General features: G+C 25.6%; 1 protein-coding gene across 10 annotated transcripts in view; it reads right to left on the bottom strand.

The window, feature by feature from the left end:
* Positions 1-7019: 7019 nt before the first annotated feature.
* LOC129921530 (potassium voltage-gated channel subfamily KQT member 4) overlaps positions 7020-19812 on the bottom strand; it is a 331029-nt gene continuing 318236 nt past the window's right edge. For 9 of the 10 annotated variants that reach the window (XM_056003398.1, XM_056003400.1, XM_056003392.1 and 6 more), the window contains 6 exons: positions 13829-13925; positions 13356-13634; positions 13137-13282; positions 12847-13064; positions 7816-8024; positions 7020-7747 (listed from right to left, as the gene is read on the bottom strand). In XM_056003398.1, the coding sequence (XP_055859373.1) occupies positions 7577-7747; positions 7816-8024; positions 12847-13064; positions 13137-13282; positions 13356-13634; positions 13829-13925 (1120 nt within the window). In that variant the 3' untranslated portion in view covers positions 7020-7576. The remainder of the gene's footprint in view (positions 7748-7815; positions 8025-12846; positions 13065-13136; positions 13283-13355; positions 13635-13828; positions 13926-19812) is intronic. The other variant, XM_056003402.1, reaches the window with a different exon arrangement.

Genomic DNA, 19812 nt, shown 5'->3' with positions numbered 1-19812 from the left:
GTTGTTTTTATTTTTTCATTGTTTTATACTTTTGGTTGATTGGTAATTTCGTTTCGTATAGTTGAGTTGGATTTGGTTTTTTTTTTAAATAGCAGAGTGGAATATGATTTTTTTGGAAAAAAAATGTAAGTTGTTTTTATGTGATCGATTATATACAGAATCTGTGGTTAATTTTTCAACAAATTCTTAAATCATTACAGGAATTATTGAGGAACCAAGTGATACAGAAAGCCACTGAGAAGTGATAGCTTTTGCAGTTTCTATCATTCTATAAGACTTCTGTTGGACTGTTTTAAATGGAAAAAGACGAATTTATGGGATCACAAATTTATGTGTGATTGACAATCCTAAATGAATAAAATTTTTTTTTTCATGTTTATGACAATCGAAAATAAAACTCTTGAAAAAAAAATTGTGTTCTTTTTTTTTATTGAAATAATTTTCTAAATAGGAATTTTAAGAAAAATCAATGAAGTATTTGGATATAAAAGTTGATGTTTCTAAAAGCAATGAGAGTAATTGAGTTGCTTGAATCTCGTGAAGATTCGTTAATAAAAACGGAGTGATCGCAAAATCAAGATCAAAAATCTTGAAGTGATGATTTTTTGAACATTCCGTTTTTCTCAACGAAACCTGGACGAGATTCAAGTAAATTAGGATCGAAACATTTGAGCAAAAATGTTTCAGCCCCAATGATTTTTTTTTTAAATCTTTGTATAATATTGCATAATATTGCATTTTTGAACCATTATTAGGTAACGATATCTAGCACACAGCACTGTTTTCTTTATTTTTGACTTGAAAAACGAGTGTTTTGAAGAAACAACTTTTTGAAAAGAAACAAGTCGATTTAAGCAAATGCACATTTATGGCCAAAAATGTAGAGGAATGAGTTTAGTCTTAAAAGTGAAGAGGAGTTGAATTCTTAAACAACATTCTTAATTAGGGAAAGTTGAGAAAAGTATTCAAGCTTAAAGTTGATTTTAGAATAATCACGCTGATATCGAAAATTTGCAATACCGAAAAATACATACATATATGTACAATCACAGAATCCGTTCGTAATGGAATATTTCATACAAATTGTCACTACGCAGGGATTTTGTGATTGTATTTGGGAGAATCGTAGAAAGTAACGAATGGAATTTGTATTATGGTAAATCAGGCATTCATTTACAAGTAATTTTTCTTAACGAGTTCTTGTGCAAATCAAATTATGCAATTAATTCATATCTTTAAACCAAAACCAACTTCGAATATTTCGAATGGAAGATATCTGCTTCCGAAAGTAAAAAACAAATATTTCGATTTCAAATAACTCAACAACCAAACTTAAGTATTTGCAATGAACACACATTTTTTCGTGTGTTCAAAAAGAACACCCTTTCTGATGAAAAAAAACTTTGAGGGCAAATACCTACAACATTTTTAATTAAGTTCGTAAGGGTATTATTTATGTACCTATATATCATTGATTTTTTGGAACTTTTTGCAGATTTTTCTAATTTCGCATGCAAACAACCTGTAACTTTTAATATTTTTATTAACTGGCTATACAGGTTTTTTGGTTTCTGTCGTAAATGAAATATTTTGACCTACATATTTTTATTTTTTTTTCGGATTTTTGTTGTGCAGACTTTTTAAATTTTTAGTTCTTCTAACAAATAATGAAATATTTTAATACCGTTCTAACAACTCACACATAAATGTAACTCAACCCCTAAAATATTGGTATAATAATTAAGAAAAACGATTTTTTAAAATCGATTCCGTAAGTGACAGTAATATTGGCCAGCCTAATGAACTTTGATCTAAATAAAAATAAAAATAAAAATAAAAATAAAAATAAAAATAAAAATAAAAATAAAAATAAAAATAAAAATAAAAATAAAAATAAAAATAAAAATAAAAATAAAAATAAAAATAAAAATAAAAATAAAAATAAAAATAAAAATAAAAATAAAAATAAAAATAAAAATAAAAATAAAAATAAAAATAAAAATAAAAATAAAAATAAAAATAAAAATAAAAATAAAAAAAAAAAATAAAAATAAAAATGAGAACAAAAATAAAAAAATATATGTATACAACATATTATAGACAAAGTATGTAGTATGTCTTAAGGAACTAATTGACTTGGTTTAAGTTAAAACAGAGAACTCAATTTGTATAAAAACTCAATTTAGAACTTTGTTTGGGCTTCCATTTTATTTGGTAAGCAAAACGCAACAGCGACAGCAAGAATAAAACACAATCACTTCAGTTTTTTTTTATATTAAAAATGTCATTTTTTTATTAATAAAATTGTTTTTCTTTTCTATAATATCATTTTTTGTTCTATGTAATAATAAAATCTTACATTATTTTTGTTTTCTTTTTTTTTTTTTTCTTTGAAGCAACTAATTTAATGTTTTAATGTACAGCGTTTAAATATATTTATTTCAATTATCTTAAGCATAACAATTTTTACTAATGTTAAAAATTCGATAACGCGTTCACTATATTTTAATTTTTTGTTTTTAATTTAAAATAGGTAATCTATAAAAAACTTTTTTTTTTTTTTATTTAAAGAAACAATTGGCAAATATAATTTAATTTAATTTATTTTAAATTTAATTAGTCAATATAGCAACAATTTTTAATATTTTTTTTTTAATTCTTATTTTTGTTTGTTTTTGTTTTTAATAATAATACTTAATCAGCACAGCATTATTAATAAAAATTTAAATTTCTGTTTTCGAAGTGATACTTATCCGTTTTTTATTAAATAAGGCTTAAATGCGTGGCAGGTTACAAGCAATATTATTGGCTAGACGAGTTATAATAACACTCCATTGCCAGCAAAAATGAGTGTGTGTGTGTGTGTTTTTTACTTAAATTTTCTTTTTATAAACGATTCCTTTTTGCTATAAGTACTTTTTATTTTTTAATTTAATGATCTTTTTTTATCAGTTAAGATTTTGTTTGTACCCAAGATGTCTTGAAGGAACGATTTAGTTTTATTTTAATTTAATATTAGAAATAAGAAGGTAAGTGTTATGGAAATAAATTAAATTAAAATTGGGTACCTATACTATATAGTGAATAAAATAAGAAAATAACTCAAAAGTTGGTGGTGGAAGACATAATCTTTTGAATTAAAAAAAAAAATTAAGAAAAGAAATGATAATTATAAATAAGAAAAACTACTAAGTTTATGAAAAATTCCCTATTTTTAGTTTATTAATCCTAAATATTTTAACTACTTAATTTATTAATTTTAATTTACAATATTTGAAAGTAAGTTTATATATCCGTTTGCTTAGATTTTAGTCACGTTTTTTATTTTTTTTCTTCTATAATTTAAAAATCTTATAAAGTATTTTAAATCTACTATACATAGGTTAAAGTGAGTTTTATTTTTAAATTTTATTTATATATATTTATTATTATGTATATATAATTTTTGTTTTTTTTCTTTTTATATATTATATTTATTCTTTGTAAAGCTCTTGTACCATTTTGTGATCCCTTGAAGGTTATCATTTTCATAATTATAATTATTTGTTTTTTAAAAATTTAAATTAACATTTTTATTTCGATATCGAACAAAAGTTATTTATAAAAATTACAATCAAATTATTTAAAATTAAAGTTGGACGCTAATTAATTTTTTTTTCTACATACAAGCGTAAGCATTATATATAAATATTATTATTTTTTTTTTTAAATCAGAAAGGGTATATGTTTTAAGTTTATTTATATTTTAAATATTTATTTGATTATTATAATGCGTTTCTGCTTAGTAGAAACTATTTTTAATAATGTTTTTGAAAAACGAAATTCGCTTTTAGTTTTTGTAAGTTAACAGGGTGTTTATAAGAAAATAAAACAAAAATAATATTCAAATTAATGTGAAATTCAATGGCATAAGTTTGACGAAAAATAAAAGTAATGAATTAAGCGAGGCGTTTAAAGTGATACAACTACAATTGACATTACTTAGTAGGTACATATTTACATTAAATAAACTTTCTTTTAAATGAGGATGCAATACGAAGGTTTGAAAATGAGCTTATTTTTCTTGTATAGGTTTTTTTGGTATTTACAGGATTTAAAATTTTCTCTATTTACAATTATTAATGTTCGAAAAAAATCAAGCTGTTTTAACTACTTGTTGGTTATAAAAAAATGAAATACCTTGCATTGATAAATCGAAAATTTGCATAAAAGTCTCATCTGTGAAATTGAGTAACAGAAAAAACAGTGAAAAAGCTATAACTTTTTCAATTAAATCTTCAAGTTTCAATTCATAATTTACAAAGAAAACAATTTATTAATTGCAATTTAAATGATTTATGAGAAAAAAATACAAATGGATATTGAAACGTGATTGTTTTAAAGATGAACTCCCTTGATTAATTAAGCTTTAACAATAGAAACCACTTAAATTCAAATAATTCTAAATACATAACATTTCAGTTAAATCAATGTTGTTTTCATCGATTTTACAATATTTTGCTGTTGATTTTTCTTTCAGTGTCCTCTGAAAATTTAGGCCCTTTTCTGGATGTCTGAATTTTTCAGAAACGACATTACCGAAATTTCTGTTTTAAAGACCTTTTAGTAAACACAAAGTAAAAATTAAGAAAAATAAAAAAAAAAAAAAAAATATAAGGAATTATTTTTCTGTTTTTATCCTCCTTTGAAAAATCACTCTTCCATGCAAAGATCTGCATTGGGTTTTTTTGGGCATTATTTTTTTTTAAATGATTTACGTCCTTTTGACAAAAAAAAAAAAAACATTTTTAATACATCAGGCTGAATTATGATAAACAGAAAACGAGATATCGTCGGCTAAGAATTTAAACCGGCTAGCTGCCACCTGCTGTATCAAATTAACAAAAATTTCGAAAATTGATTCTTTTCTATTTTATTAGTACGATGGAATTTAAAGAACAACTTTTTATTGTTTTGGATTGATTCAAACATTTAGAAATATGTATTTCAATTTCGTAATATTTTTGACATGAGAGCTAATTGGAAAACGAACCTCAATCCCGGATGATTTCTTTGAATAATTTGTCAAATAATGTTACCTACGGATGGGAATTGAATACAGGAATACAAAAATAAAAGCAAGATTTTTTTTTTCATTTGTATATGACAAACTTATCCTTTTTCCGCATATTTCTAATTGTTTCTAAAATGTAAAGAATAAAAACAAATCAAATTCAAATGAAATATAACTATGCCATTTATTAAATAAAAAAACAAAATTAACAAAATATAAAATTATATAACATTAAATTTTAATATTCTTAGATGTATGTCTTTTCTATCAAAGTTTTATATGTATAAAAAATTAAACTTAACAAAAAAAAAAAGAAAAAAAAAAGAAGAATCATGATAAATATTAAACTAAAATTATATTTAATTATAATTATTTAATGCTCATGACAGTTTTAACTACAAGCAATTGAATTTATGTATTTAAAAAATACTTTATTTATTTATTTATTCTATTGGCTATTTTAATTTATTTATTTTTTTTTTTAATGTACATTTAAAAAATTATTTAATTATTTTGATACAGATTTTGTACAAATTTTCTATTTACATTTTTTTTTTATACAATGTTAGTTATTTATACATATTTTTTTAAATTATTTTAGTTTTTTATGTTTAAAAAAAAAATATTCAAGAAAATAAAATAAGATAAAATTATTATGAAGATAAAAATAAAAAAAAAACAAATAAAAAAGCAAACTTTAAACATTTCATTTGAAAAACACAAAATCCTTCGTTCAGCCTGGTATTTACTCATATATTCGTATAATAAAAAAAAAATGGACTATTGATGTTTAGTTTCTGATTTTCCAAACCTTTGGTCATGTCAGAATTTTTGATTCGAATATAGAGACTGTGGAATGTTTAGCTAAAAACTTAATGCAAATGATTGAAAAAGTCTATTCAAATTTGGCTAACTCATGTACAGTAATTTAAGTATTTCAAAAAATCTCATCTTATATTGAAAATTAATTACATATTTTTTTTTGTAAATTTGGAAAATAAGTTGAAATTAAAAAAAAAAAAAATAATTCAAAATAGAAAAATACATATATGTTTAAAAAAAAATACATCAAAATCAATTTTGACCTTATTTTATTAAAGTGAAATTTGGTATTGACCCTTCAATCTTGAAATTGACACCAAATGGTCACTTATGAGCTATGAAATTTATTATTTTTTACAAACTATAAAGCCGTAGAAGAACCTTTCGATGAATTTTTGTTTTCTTCTCATTATATCAGTAGCTTGTTTTAAAATACAAAATTAAAATAATCCCATTAAAAATAATTTTACAAATGAAAAGGGTTATAACTTATAAGCAAATAAATATAAAGTTTCCACTGTATATTTTAAAAAACAAAATTTTTAAGAGACAAGATATCCTACCAAACCTCGTAATCTATGAACACCGTCCAATGTCCAAACGGCTAATAACAAACGATATTGTGATTTTGCGTTCTAAAAAGGCATTTTTACTAAAGGATATAAAAGTAAGAACTAAGTAAAAGAAGTGCGTTGAGAAAAAAATCGATTTTAAAATATAAAAACTTAAATTGAAATATAAAATTATAAATAAAGAGGACGGTTATATAACAATAAATGTATAAGATTTGCTTATATACAATTTTATACGCGTTTCTTATTGTCAGATTTATGAGTTTACTACAATGCGTGTGACTATGCGAACTTCGAAAATTTACTATTTTACCTTTTTATATTTACATTTTTATTTTACGTATTATATTATTTCAAATAGGATTTAACTTAATTTTGCTGTTAAACTTAAAAATAAAATATAAAAAAAAACGTTATATACATTTTATACATAGGTATAATATCATTTCACAGAAAAATTTCATTTAAACAATTTAACTATTTTAAATAGAATTTGAAAACTTAACAATTGAAATAAAATAGAAAAATGTATTTAAATCTTTTGCTTTATTTTAATTTTATTCTATACAGAGGGTATATAATTTTATTTAGTTAAAATGGATTTGTGCTTTTTCTTTTTTTTTTTTTTATTTTAACAAAACTGAAGTTTTTGCTTATATCTGATTTAAATTTTTTTATATATATTTTGGTCTTTTATTTTTTTGTTTTCTATATGAATTTAAAAGTTTTAAAAAAGAACATTTTTATTTATTTTAAAATTTAGTCTATATAAATATAATTAAATCACTCAAAGTACTTATATTGTATTCATGTAAAAAAAACGTATTTACAAATAAGTTTTTTTAGTGTTAAACTTAATAATTTTTTTGTTAAATGAAGCTTCGCTACTTATAGTAATTGCGTTATATATTTAACTTAGAGATAGAGTTTTTTTTAAAGGTTATCATATTCAGCCATTTCATGAATTTAGTATTTGTTGAGTTTTTATTTAAAATTTGTTTTTTTAAATTTAGGATTTAGTTTAGTTAGAATTTACTTTTTTTTTAAGTTTAAGTTTTAAATTTAGTTTTAAATTTAATTAACAACAAAAACTAAATCCAATTAAAAATGGCTGAATACAAAACCATTCTCAGATATCCACAGAATTACTCGAAGATGGAAGCAGTCTTGTTGTTGGCGAACTTGAATCTGGACGCAATAGATCCATTGATTTCGACGATCTACTACTACCATTATCACAGGACATATTACCATTTTTACCGTCGATTTCAAGACGTGCCAAGTCATGGGCAGAACTGACCTACAAATTTAAATTCAAAAACATAAAATTAGTCCAAAATGACTTGCTTTTGTTTAAATCTATTTTACCGGACTAATTGGAGTAACTATAATTGCAGTTCTAGCTGCTACTCGTAATAAGGCAGTATCTTCAGTGGATTCATCGACATCCACATCACCATCGACATCAAGATCACCTTCACCATAAACATCCCAAGGCGGCGATTCTGGATCCATTTCACCTTCACAATCAAGGTCTTCTTCTTCGAGATCTTCGACTTCTTCATCCATTAGGATAACTGTAATGAGTTTGAAAAATTTATAAAATTTTATGTAAAAATCGTAAAAACAAAATTTTTATGCATAAAACACCAATATAATTATGGAATATAATTTTGGATAAAAAAAAAAAATAAAATAAAAAATAACAACAACGAGTTCACAGTTGTCATTCCGTAATAGCCATATTGGTGGGAGATAATGTATCTTATTTTTTTTTTTTTTTCTTAATAAAAAATCCACAACATAAAGATATTTAATTTTTGTTTTCTTTTACAACATAAATATTGAAAAAAAAAAAAATAATAATAATAATGTTTTTGCATATAGCGGTATACATGGGTACATCAAATGTGTTTGATTTTATATTTTTTTAAAATGATTCTGTTTAAATTGTTTATATTGGAGTTTTTTTTTAAATTTATTTATGAGATGATGGTTTTATTTAAAAGTAAGTTTAACGGATTTTTTTTTGGTTGATACATGATGTGTCATTCAACATAAATAAAAAAAAAATATAAATACACATTTTACTTTCGATGTGGTTGGTGAAACAATTGTTTTTTGAGTTTCAGATGTTTTTTTTTTAATTTTAAAATTATATTTTGTATGGGTTAACATTAATTGTTTCTAATTCTAATATGTAGACTTCCAAAAGAGTGTTTCCTGCTTAAACTATGAAAGTGTTCTGAAAAGCGGAAGGCTTTCAAGAAGAATGTTCACTTAGTTTATAATTTATTGTACCGAACCTTAGTAAAAATATTTTTACAATTTGTATTTACACTGAATTTACAACGCAGAAGTGGTACAAATCAGATATGGAAAATTGAAAAGAATTCATTTTCGTTTGTTAAAAAAATGCAAGTGAAAATATTTAAGAAATTGGGTGATATGCATAAAAATAGTACCTAAATGCTTTTACTTGAAAAATTGTAAAGTATGAACTTTTTTATCCACATTTTGTGCATATCATATCTGGTTTATAGTTATTAATTTCCTTTTGCTAGTATTTACTATTTTTTATGCAAACGGGCCATTGTCATTCAATTCGGTACAGATGTCAGAGACAACAATAGGTACCAATTTCGAAATGTTCGGTTACACTTTCAAATCGAAAATAAATTCATAATACGAGAAGCTGTGTTTTTTTAGCGTTTTGCTAGAGTTTACATGTATTAAAACACACCGCAGCTGCTGATAAGAATAGAAAAAGTTAAATCCATCTGTGTACTATCTTTTTTTGGATATTTTGACGCTAGATGGCGCCCCAAGAGGGTTAAAGTTTTTCCTCCTTTGAAATAGGTATATGTTTACCTATGAAGCTATTTTTTTTTTTTTAAATATATACATAACCTTAAAGTAAACAAAATGATGTTCTTGTCTACATTAAAAACCGTTTTCAAAAAGGTATAAACTTTTTTTCTACACGCAGTAAAATAATGGATCTACCGAGAAGGTTTTTCAGTGGGTTAAAAAAAATGTGTTCAAAATAATGTAGTCTTGGTTAAAAACTACGTAGTTCTCGTTGCTAAAATCAACGTACCTAGTCGCCTCGGTTAAGTTAAATTGTTTAAAATTACCATTTAAGAATGTTATTTTAACCGATCAACTTGTTGATATTGATCAAGAAACTCGGCTAAAATTTGAGATATTAGTAAAATTTAACCGAGAAAGTGGGTAAGATTAAACAATTTTGAATAACCGAGTCGACTCGTGTAATTTTAACCGGGTTAGTTTGCAGGTGCTATATTAACAATCTCCCCCTGTTAATTTTACATGATTTTTACGTTGTTTTTAACCGATCATTTTTCTGCGTGTAGGTTGTATGACAAGGCGTTTAGTCAGGACATGCATGGTTTTTAGGGCTTATTAAAGCAAGCATGTTTTACTAAACAAGTATATGAGTACCATGGAAAATAAAATAAAACCAATATCCACCTGGAGCATACTTGCGTTATATGATCGAAAAGAGGAAAAGTAGTGCAAAATTTCTTTTGGCCAAATTTCTGAAATGATCGTCAAAAAATGATCATGGGAATGATTTTCGATGTCAAATGGCCCAGCATGCCATCATATCCAGCATTTCCCAGTCGCTATGTACGTACGAAAGGTTTTCTTTTCCATAGAAAGGTAGCGGGGATTCCTGGGAAATTAAAACCATTTTTTCTGGATAATCGAGCTTGGGTTATAGCCACGGTGTTGAATTATCATTTTGATAAAAATTTTGGCAAAACTTGTAGAAAACATAATATTCTTAAACTTTTATCTCAACAAATTTTTCTCTATGATCCATATTTTCCGTATTAATTTGAAAATACTTTTCCCTAATTCTTACACGTTATCCCCTCTTTGAGCGTAGATTTTAAGATAAATGCAATATGAAGGGTGTTTTTGGGGTTGTGAAATCTAGCTGCCATATAAGTTTTTTTTAAGTTCTTGTAATTGAAATGTAACAGAGTTACGCGAGACAGAGTTACGGCCGTCAAAGTTTCGCGAAACCGAAGTTACGAAAAACTAGAGTTACGAATTCTAAAGTTATGTTAAGCTACGACATGTGATTTTTGGGTTGGAAACAATTGCAACAACAGTTCACCACACCAAAATAACGTCTGTAAAAAAAGGGCGTGGTTTGGCTATTATTTTAATATAAATAATAACAAAGTGGGTATTACAAAATACGCTATGAATAATTATATTAATTAATAAAAAAAAAAAATACGTATTTGCAATATTAGTTGGACAAATAAGAAGTTAAATTCAATTATGTCCCCAAAACTTACATAAGTATATTCATGTTTTTTTTTCTATTTCAACGTTTTTGCGATCTTCTCACAAAAAACATGTATATCTATACCTATCCAATCAAAATTTTACAAGATTAAATAACACCCATTTTCGCTTTACTCATTTAGTTCTGACCAATGAGAAAAATGTTAATCTCTTGTTTGTATTTCCATAATTCCATGTCGTTCCTCGCAATTGTTGCCAACCCAAAAATCACATGTCATAGCTTAACATAACTTTACAATTCGTAACTCTAGTTTTTCGTGACTTCGGTTTCGCGTAACTTTGACGCTCGTAACTCTGTCGCCCGTAACTCTGGTATTCGTAACTTCGTCGGTTTCCCCTTGTAATTTTATAGCCAAAGGCACTATCTTTGCCGTATTCAGGTATAGAGAGGCTTTTCAAAATAAAGCTGCTAAAGTTATTAGTATAATTTTTGTATGTTGATTGGGAAAACTGGAAACTAAAAAAAAGACAAATTGCATGTCAATTAAGTTTGCAACCTTTTCTACAGCCTTAAAGCCATAAAACTGACTTTTTATAAAACGTGTTTGTATTTCTTGCTGCAATATTTTTTGGATAGCATTTTCAAAGGGTTATTAAACATAATTACTTATGTAGGATATTACACGAGTTACTAAAATAAAATTTGAAAAAATTAAATAAAATGGCTAACCTAACTTTTTTTTTCACTAATCCAATTTCAAAGATATGTTACTAAATTATATCTCGGGAAAGTGAATTACGACTGCAAAAATCAGGGTTTAAAATGAAAATTTCAGATTTTATACGTTTACGGCTTAAACTTTAACATGAGACTTAATCATGAACCAGAAAATTATTTATGATACAAAAAATTTATCAACACCTACCACATCAAAGTAGAATTTGTATTAATTAATTTCAAAACCAAAAAAAAGAACACCGAACATTTATTTTTAAAATAAAAAATTCAAAAGTTAAAAAAAAAGTGGAAGGAAGGAGTTATACAATAGGTACAGTTCCATAAAAGGTTTATTATCTTAATTTAACACTTATTAACATTAAGATATTTATATATCACAAACTGGCATAACTCTCTTTATATAAATAATATAGGTATATATAAAAAAATATTGCTGAATATCATATTAAATAAAAAAAAAAAAATATTGCACATTAAAACAGCAGATAACTCACTATATATTTTTATTTTTTAATTTTAGGACGGATTTTCTATAATTGCACTAAAGGACTTTTTTTTTATTTTTCATTCAATGCAGCCAAATGAAAGCGAAAATTAAATTCATTGCATCATTTTCGTTGATTTATTGTTTTTTTTTTTTTTTTTTTAATTTGCATATAAAAGAAATTAGTAATTTATTGAATTTCCTCACTTTGACCAAACAAATAAAAAAAAAAATTGCATAATATTAACTTTTAAGGACATGAAAAAAAAAAACAAAACATAAAAACATTTTTGGTGTTGTTATGAATTTTTTTTAATTTGATTTTAGTTTTTTAGATAAGTGTAGTTTGATCATCTTCATAGTGATACGCTTGATAATTTGTACCATCCCATATGGATATATAATTGTGGCTACATTGAATGTCCTTTCGTTGCTATAAGGAAGTTGTCGATGAGTATCCATCATATGATGCTGTAATTAAGTTAGTAAGATTCAAGAAGAAGGCGTGTGTTATTAACAAACAAAAATTCAAAATAAAAATAAAAATTATTTTTTAATTTTGCTTATAATTAAAATTAAGAATATCTATAATAATTTAAGGTTTATGTATAAATGGGTGTATTAAATTCTAATTGTTTTGGTTTTGAATTTTTGTTTTGTTGTGTGTTTTTTTGAGTGACTTATGAATATGAACATTTTGTGGTTTACAGAAAAAAAAATAAATAAAAATATAATCGATAACCGTTTTTGCCCAAAAAAGCATTTTTATTTATTTAACATTGTTGTGTAGTTTTTTTTTTTTAATTATTTTGCAAAAAATTATATAAGAGCCACAGGAATATTTTTTGATTTAAAAAAAAAAAATTAAAACATATTTTCAAGGACTTACTTGAACTTTCGGTTATAGTTTTCGGACTACTTGGTTCCAAGTCGGCATCCTCTTCAAGGCATACATCATGGTCTGATGGTAAACGAGCGACCAAAACGGACTCCAGAGGATCGGCATCTAATTCGGGTACAACTATCACGACATCATCGCTAACACCGGGTTGTATCGAACTCGGGTCAACATATTGAGGTGGTATGGAACTGAAAAACGAGTGATCCCTTTTTTTTTAAAGCATTACCAAGAATTATTTTTGATTTTCCCGTTAAGGACTTTAGCCTCGCAAAACTTACCTTAAAGTAACACGTTTCTTAATACGACTTGTTAAATCGGAGTATCCGCGATGCATTGGCGGTCGTCGTGGAACTCCTTGTTCATATTGCGAGGCTATCGGTGAGCTTGGTTCCGAGAACTGTTTTTCAATCAGAATTGGTTTAAGCTAATAATATAATAGAAATATTGTTGGCTTATGCATTTGCAAAATGCATAAAAGAAAATATTTTCTAATTTACCTTAAGACCTCCACCGTGCGTTACTGTTGCAGCGTGCACACTTGATGTCCCACTGGCCATACCTGTTCCAGCTGGGGAGTGAGCGATATCACCATCAGTACCTCCGGGAGCCGGGCCACTGCCACCACCAGCGTCAGGGCCCCCACCACCACCGGGAGGTTTTTGATTAGAGCTATTGGAATGTTGAACTTGAGAAACTAATGGAAGAGCTAAGAACCGTTCGCGGTCTTGCATATAGGCTTTAATTAAAATATCTAATTTTTCTTCTATATCGGCTACCTGAGAGATTGTGAAGAACAAGTAGATTTTATTTATATTTTTCTTATTACAATCTATCCAAAAGTATGCATGATTTAAGAATTTGAAAAAAAAAGTAGTGGCCACAAAACTGACCCTTGTGGCACTTCATTAAGACATACTTTTGGATACAAAATCAACATTATTTACTACTTTTGAATTAAATTTGTTCTTACTTGTCTTTCGACCTTAACTACACGAGATGCTAAACTAATTTTTGACGCATAAACGTCTTTTGCTTTTGATCCTTGTTTTCCTAGTATCTGGTCAAGTCTAGAAAAAATTCCAAATAAATATACAAAATAAGGAAAAAAAAATAAAAAAAAAAAACAATAATGATAATTGATTATTTGAATGAATAAATTTTATTTTATTTTTAATAAGAATTTATTATCAAGAACAAAAACTAACAAAGTTAAAATTTGATTGATGAATGAATAATACTGATGATTTAAATTATGCAGTGAGATATTGATTATATTCAATTTTTTTTTTCTTAGCCATGCAATAATTTTATTTTATTTTTTGTGTTTTTTGATTTAAACAAATGTGATGGACTGTGTAGTGTGTTTATTAATTAGTTTAAATTTTAATTTATTTGTACATAACAATTTATCACTATATTTTATAATTAAAATAGAGGGTTATATAGTTATTATAACATTCAAATAAATCAAGAATCAAGAAAAGTGCATTACATTGTGACTATAAGGTTCTTTATATTGAGGATATATATTGGTTTTAACAAGCTTTGAAATAAGCAAAAGAATTCGAGCTTTTGTTTTTTTTTTGGTTATATTGGTTTATACTAAAGTGAAAAAGGACAGTGCTTTAAAATAGCTTGAAATTGAAAAAAAAACTCGTTTGTTTATGTCTAACTGAATAATTAAAGGCTTGGAATTGGTATAAAAGAAGTATGTGATTTCAAGAGGAAAAAAAGTAAGAGGATTGAAGTATTATAGTTTTCTAGTTAGTTGTTTGTCTTGATTCTAGAAATTTTCTTCTTACTTATTTATTTTTGCTTTTCATTAAGTTATTTATTAATTATATTATTTTAATTTTGAAAATAGCCTAATAGATCAAAATCCTAGATTCACTATTTTATCTACATTCAAAGAAGATTACGGAACCTTATTCTTCTTTCCTTGTGAATCGAACTGTTAATGTTATATTTAAAAAGCGTTATATTGTAAGTATTGCCTTATTTTAAAAACTTTCATATTTGAGATGACTTATAAGGAACAGTTAAATATTTTCTATTACGGTTAATTTTTTGATATGTTCATCTATTTTTAACTATCAATTATAATATTTATACATAAAAAGATGAACTCACATTTTGTACTTTATAAAAAAAAAAAAAATTCGGTCTTCATACAAAAACAAAACATACGTACATCTTATTCAAAATCACGTCCCGAAATCAAGGATTAATAATACATACACATAAATCATAATTGATAAAAAGGTTTTGGATAAGGAGCAGGTGTTTAAATGTGAACGATATATCGCTCAAACGGATTGATAGATTTGCTTAAAACTCGATACCTACAGACGATTTGTACGTGATTTCCAAGAGCAATTTTTTTTTATTTGAATGTCTCCTTTTTAACGGATATCTCCAATATAAAGTTTTCGAGATATTGCAATTTGAAAAATTCAGTTTTGAGCCACAAGAGATTTTAGATCAGGGTTTTTTAAACAACGATTTTTTTAATGGCATCTATTTTTAAGTGTAGCTATCAGCAAAAATCTATTTGTATTAAAAAAGATATATTAAGAGACCAATTTTTTATGAAAAGCTCTTTTTAAAAAAAAAAAAGTGGTTTACGCCACTATTGTTCTCATAGGTCATAGCCTAAAATAAGCTTTCAGTGGAAAAAAGAGATACTTTTTTTGTTTTTTGAAAATATTATTGTCTTATTTTTTGGAAAATTAAAAGTGGGTTTATTCGTTTGGATTTAAAATTTTGTCCGCATACAACGCCACATAATTTTTTTTCATTTTGAAAACATATATTTTCCGTATAGGTGTAGAAAAATTTTTTTTTAATTGTTTGGTTGCCATATAAAAACGACAAAAATGTTTTGCGAATAAATGTGTGACAGAAATTTTCGTTCCTTCGGGGCACCCCCTGAAAATGGGGGCCCTGGGCACGGGCCCCGTGTGTTCTTAGTGAAGACTGTTAAAGCAACCAATTTGATGCCAAGGACTTTTTTGTAGAACATTTAAGCCCCTACAATAATCCATCTTACTTATTTAATAATAATGACTTTTCAGTGAATTAGAAAACTTTGAAAAGTAAAAAAAGTTTTTATATTTTTGTTTAACTTTGACCTCGAATATCTTTCAAATGGTTAGATTAATAAAAAAAGTTAATAAGACCTTTTTTGTGGAGCAATCTGTTTCCTACAAGAATATGTCATGCGCGTTTGATTATTATAATTTTTCAATTTGTTACAAAATTAAGAACAAAAAACGAATTTTTAAAGATTTTCTCGATTTTTGGACCTCAAATATCTACTAAACGGTTAGATAATTCATAAAAGTGTATTTAACCTTTTTTGTAGAGCGTTCAATTTTCTACAAGAATATGTAAAAAAAATTGGCTAAAAATTCAATTAATAAAAAAAACATTGTTTTTTAGTAGAAGCTTGATGTAAAAATGGAAAACTGAAAAGCGGAGGACCTTCCCATTAAGATAAAAAGCTCATATTTGGTGAGTATATTCTAGAGGTGTCTAGCAATCGAGTTTTCGAAGTATCAAATCAAAAAAATGAATTTCCATTTTTTTGACCCACCCTAAGGTACAGGTTGTGGCGTAAGAACCATTTTTTTTTTTAATTTGAAGTAATTTTTACGGACATATGACTAATGAGTATTTTCAAAACAATAAAAACTGCAATAATAAAAGTTATAATCCTGGAACTAATCTTAGGAATTCGAGTTAAAAATTTTCAAACTCCCAAATAATATAAATTTAAAGCCATAATAAAAAAAAATTTTTGAAATCAGTCAATAATATGGGTTTTTAAATAATATGACTAAATGGCACTCCATTCTTTTAGAACCAAATCGTATTTTTATAAGGAAAAAATGAATAATCATCCTTGATTTCGTGAGTTTTTTTTCTTCTTTCAAAATGAAAAATTAAGGTAGAAAGCAAAATATCTCAAGAACTTGTTCATCATTTTGTTCAATATTTACTTATTTCGTTATTTTTATAATATGTATAAAAAACTATTTTAAAAATAATTTCGGTTAATTTTCAAAAATGTGAGACAGTTACAAAAAAATATCCTATCTATCATTTAATTTGTACACCATTATTTAAAAAAATTCTTTTGCCTAAATTATATTTCATTTGTATATTATATAAACAACAACAAACTATGTAACGCGTTCAATAATCAAAAAAGCGTACAACATTCAATATAATTTATATATATTAATTTATTATTGTTATAACTTTGCAAAATTAAAATCAAGTGATTTTTTATATAGACACATTGGATTAACAAAAAAAAAATTAACGTACGATTATTTATTATTTTCAACATTTTAGTATAAAATATGTATAATGCATATTTTTGTTTTATTTTTTTTTTTTTTTGTTCAACAGTTAAAAAAAATCATTTTGTACAGGAAGCATCCTTATCTCACCTAAATTGCAAATTCCTGACACGATTAAGGAGATCCGCATGACCAGAAGAATATTGTTCTATAACGTCTTTAACATCGTATGGTTTTAATGCCTCACGAAATTGCTTACGTGCCACAAAGTATTTGAGCTTTAAAATTAAAACACATAATGTATTCTAAATAGTTTTTGTTTTTGTTTTTTTTTTTTTTTGTTTAAAAAAAATGGAATAAATAGAAAATTCTTATAATTCTTATCTATAAATTTTCAATTCAACCATTTTTGTTTTTATTTCTTCATTTGTTTGATACATCGACGAAATACTTTGCAGCGAATATTATGAAATTCCTGAGGCAAAATTTATACTTTTATTAAAGAATCAAGATTTTGTGAAAATTTTGAATATATTCTAAGATTAATTTGTTTTCTGTGATTTTTTTTTATAATGAAAAAAAATTGCATTAAACAAAATTTTTATAGAGTGTTTTTTTTTTTTTTGCATTGGAAAGTAAATTTTTTTTGTATCAAAAGTGATAAAAGGGCAAAAGATTGTGTGATGGTAAAAAAGTTCAAAGGCAAAATTATTTGATATAATTTTTATTTTGTTGGATAGTAAAAAATGCATTTCAAAGAGAATAAAGCTACATTGAAGGGGTTTTTGTTATTATTATTGTTAAGAAAATGTTTCCATTCTAGATGTTTTTTTTTTTAATAATAAATTTTCAATTGTTCGATATTTCAAGTAGAAATTAATATTTAAAAAGCAATTTTGAGGGGTTGTTTCACAATATTTGATTTTTTGTTTAAGTAGTTGAATTTTATTTTCATTCAAAACATGTAAAAAGGGTTAATTCATGTTTCCAGTAGCTTACTCAAAAGAAAACCAGATATTATGAAACATATGTGGTTTGATTTGTATTTTAACCACATGCCTAAATTATTTTTAAACAATATTAGTGATTTTAGAGATTCCATCACCCAATATATAAAATCTGTGATAAAAGCTTATATAATTTTCAACAAAGCTCAGTTAAGTATATCAAATTTAAAAGCCTGAACAAAATTATATAAGCTGTTAAATTTTGTTAAAAAAAAACACGTATACGCCGCAGTGACCGTTTAAGTTTAAAGTTTAAAAACTGTTACGAATTCTTCTATTTTTAATTAAAGAAATAAATTAACTTATTTTTATTACATAAATTAAGTTTTTTAATCTAAGAGCATATAAAGAACGAAACCGGCTAATAAAATTACTACGGAAATTTTCACATTATATAAGATTTTGTGGGTGCTAATTTATTGAAGAAATTTTTGTATTTAATCAAGCTTATAGTAGAAGATCCTGCCATAGGATGACCCCTGTTCATCACTTTTTTAGAGTTTTATTTTAACAAAGCTATAGTCTAAAAAACACATTTTGATCATGAATGGCCTAGCGATATCCTGTCAAGGTATATGGTTATGGTTACCACGCCTTAAAGTTAATTGTTTTTTAGTTTTTCAACTACGAGTGCAAGATCAGATTTTATAAATAAAAATAGTGGTAATGGGAAATTTGACTTTAAGGAAGTTAGACTAAGTGAGAGTTGACATACAAAATGTTTAGGTAATGTCTACCGAGATACATATACGAACGTTTTTGCAGATGTCAAAACCGAGGATTTTTGCAAAATAGTTCACAAACAAAAATACCGTGAAAGTTTTTTCAGAATTATTTGTAGCTTGTTAGAAGGTAACAAAAAACGGTTATTTTACTTAATCGCTGTACACAAAATAAAATCCAAGATGGCGCCCAAAATGTGATTTTCCCGATAAAAATTAGACTTCTGGTTTTCAAACTATTCTCTACTGTATAGGAGACAAAAAATGTTGGGTGCGGTACAAGATCCTAAGTTGCGCATTTATAACTTCTTAAATTCACTTTTTAATCTATTTTTTATCATAAAAAAAACGTATTGCATTGAAGATCTTTTACATTTTTTACGGTTTCTTACTTTCCATTTGGTAATGCTCTCAAGCTTATAATTGTTAGACATAGTCCATTTAAAATATTTGTCTTTGTTTGACAAAAATCGAAATGGGCTGAAAATTGGTACAACCTTTGATTCAAAATAAGATAAATATAGATAAAATCCTCATCTACAAAAGTTAAGTCCTTATGCGAAAGAAGTTTCAAAGAAAGGTACAGCCTTATTTATACAAGAATCTTAAATTTTGTTTAACGTTAAACAAACTTAAATAGCTTTTAAGTACAAAATGTGTATTTATAAAAAAATTACACATTTAATCAACGTTGCTTAACGATTGCTTAATTAAACGCCATTCACTGCGTTTAGAGCTTGCTTAGAGCCATTTTAAGATTGATTTGACCACATATGAATTATTACTAAGATCGTGAGCTCAGTATCATGGTAATAATTTATCTAGGGTGTGTGGTGAAGGCGTCCTTTTGGTTTAAAATGAAATTATTCCCTAAAATGAGCTTGAATTTAAATTTAAAATTTAAGAATGTTAAAAACA

Source organism: Episyrphus balteatus, chromosome 1, assembly GCF_945859705.1.
Source record: "Episyrphus balteatus chromosome 1, idEpiBalt1.1, whole genome shotgun sequence".
NCBI classification, from domain to species: Eukaryota; Metazoa; Arthropoda; class Insecta; order Diptera; family Syrphidae; genus Episyrphus; species Episyrphus balteatus.
The sequence above is the reverse complement of the archived record's forward strand: the minus strand, read 5'-3'. Positions and strand labels throughout refer to the sequence as shown.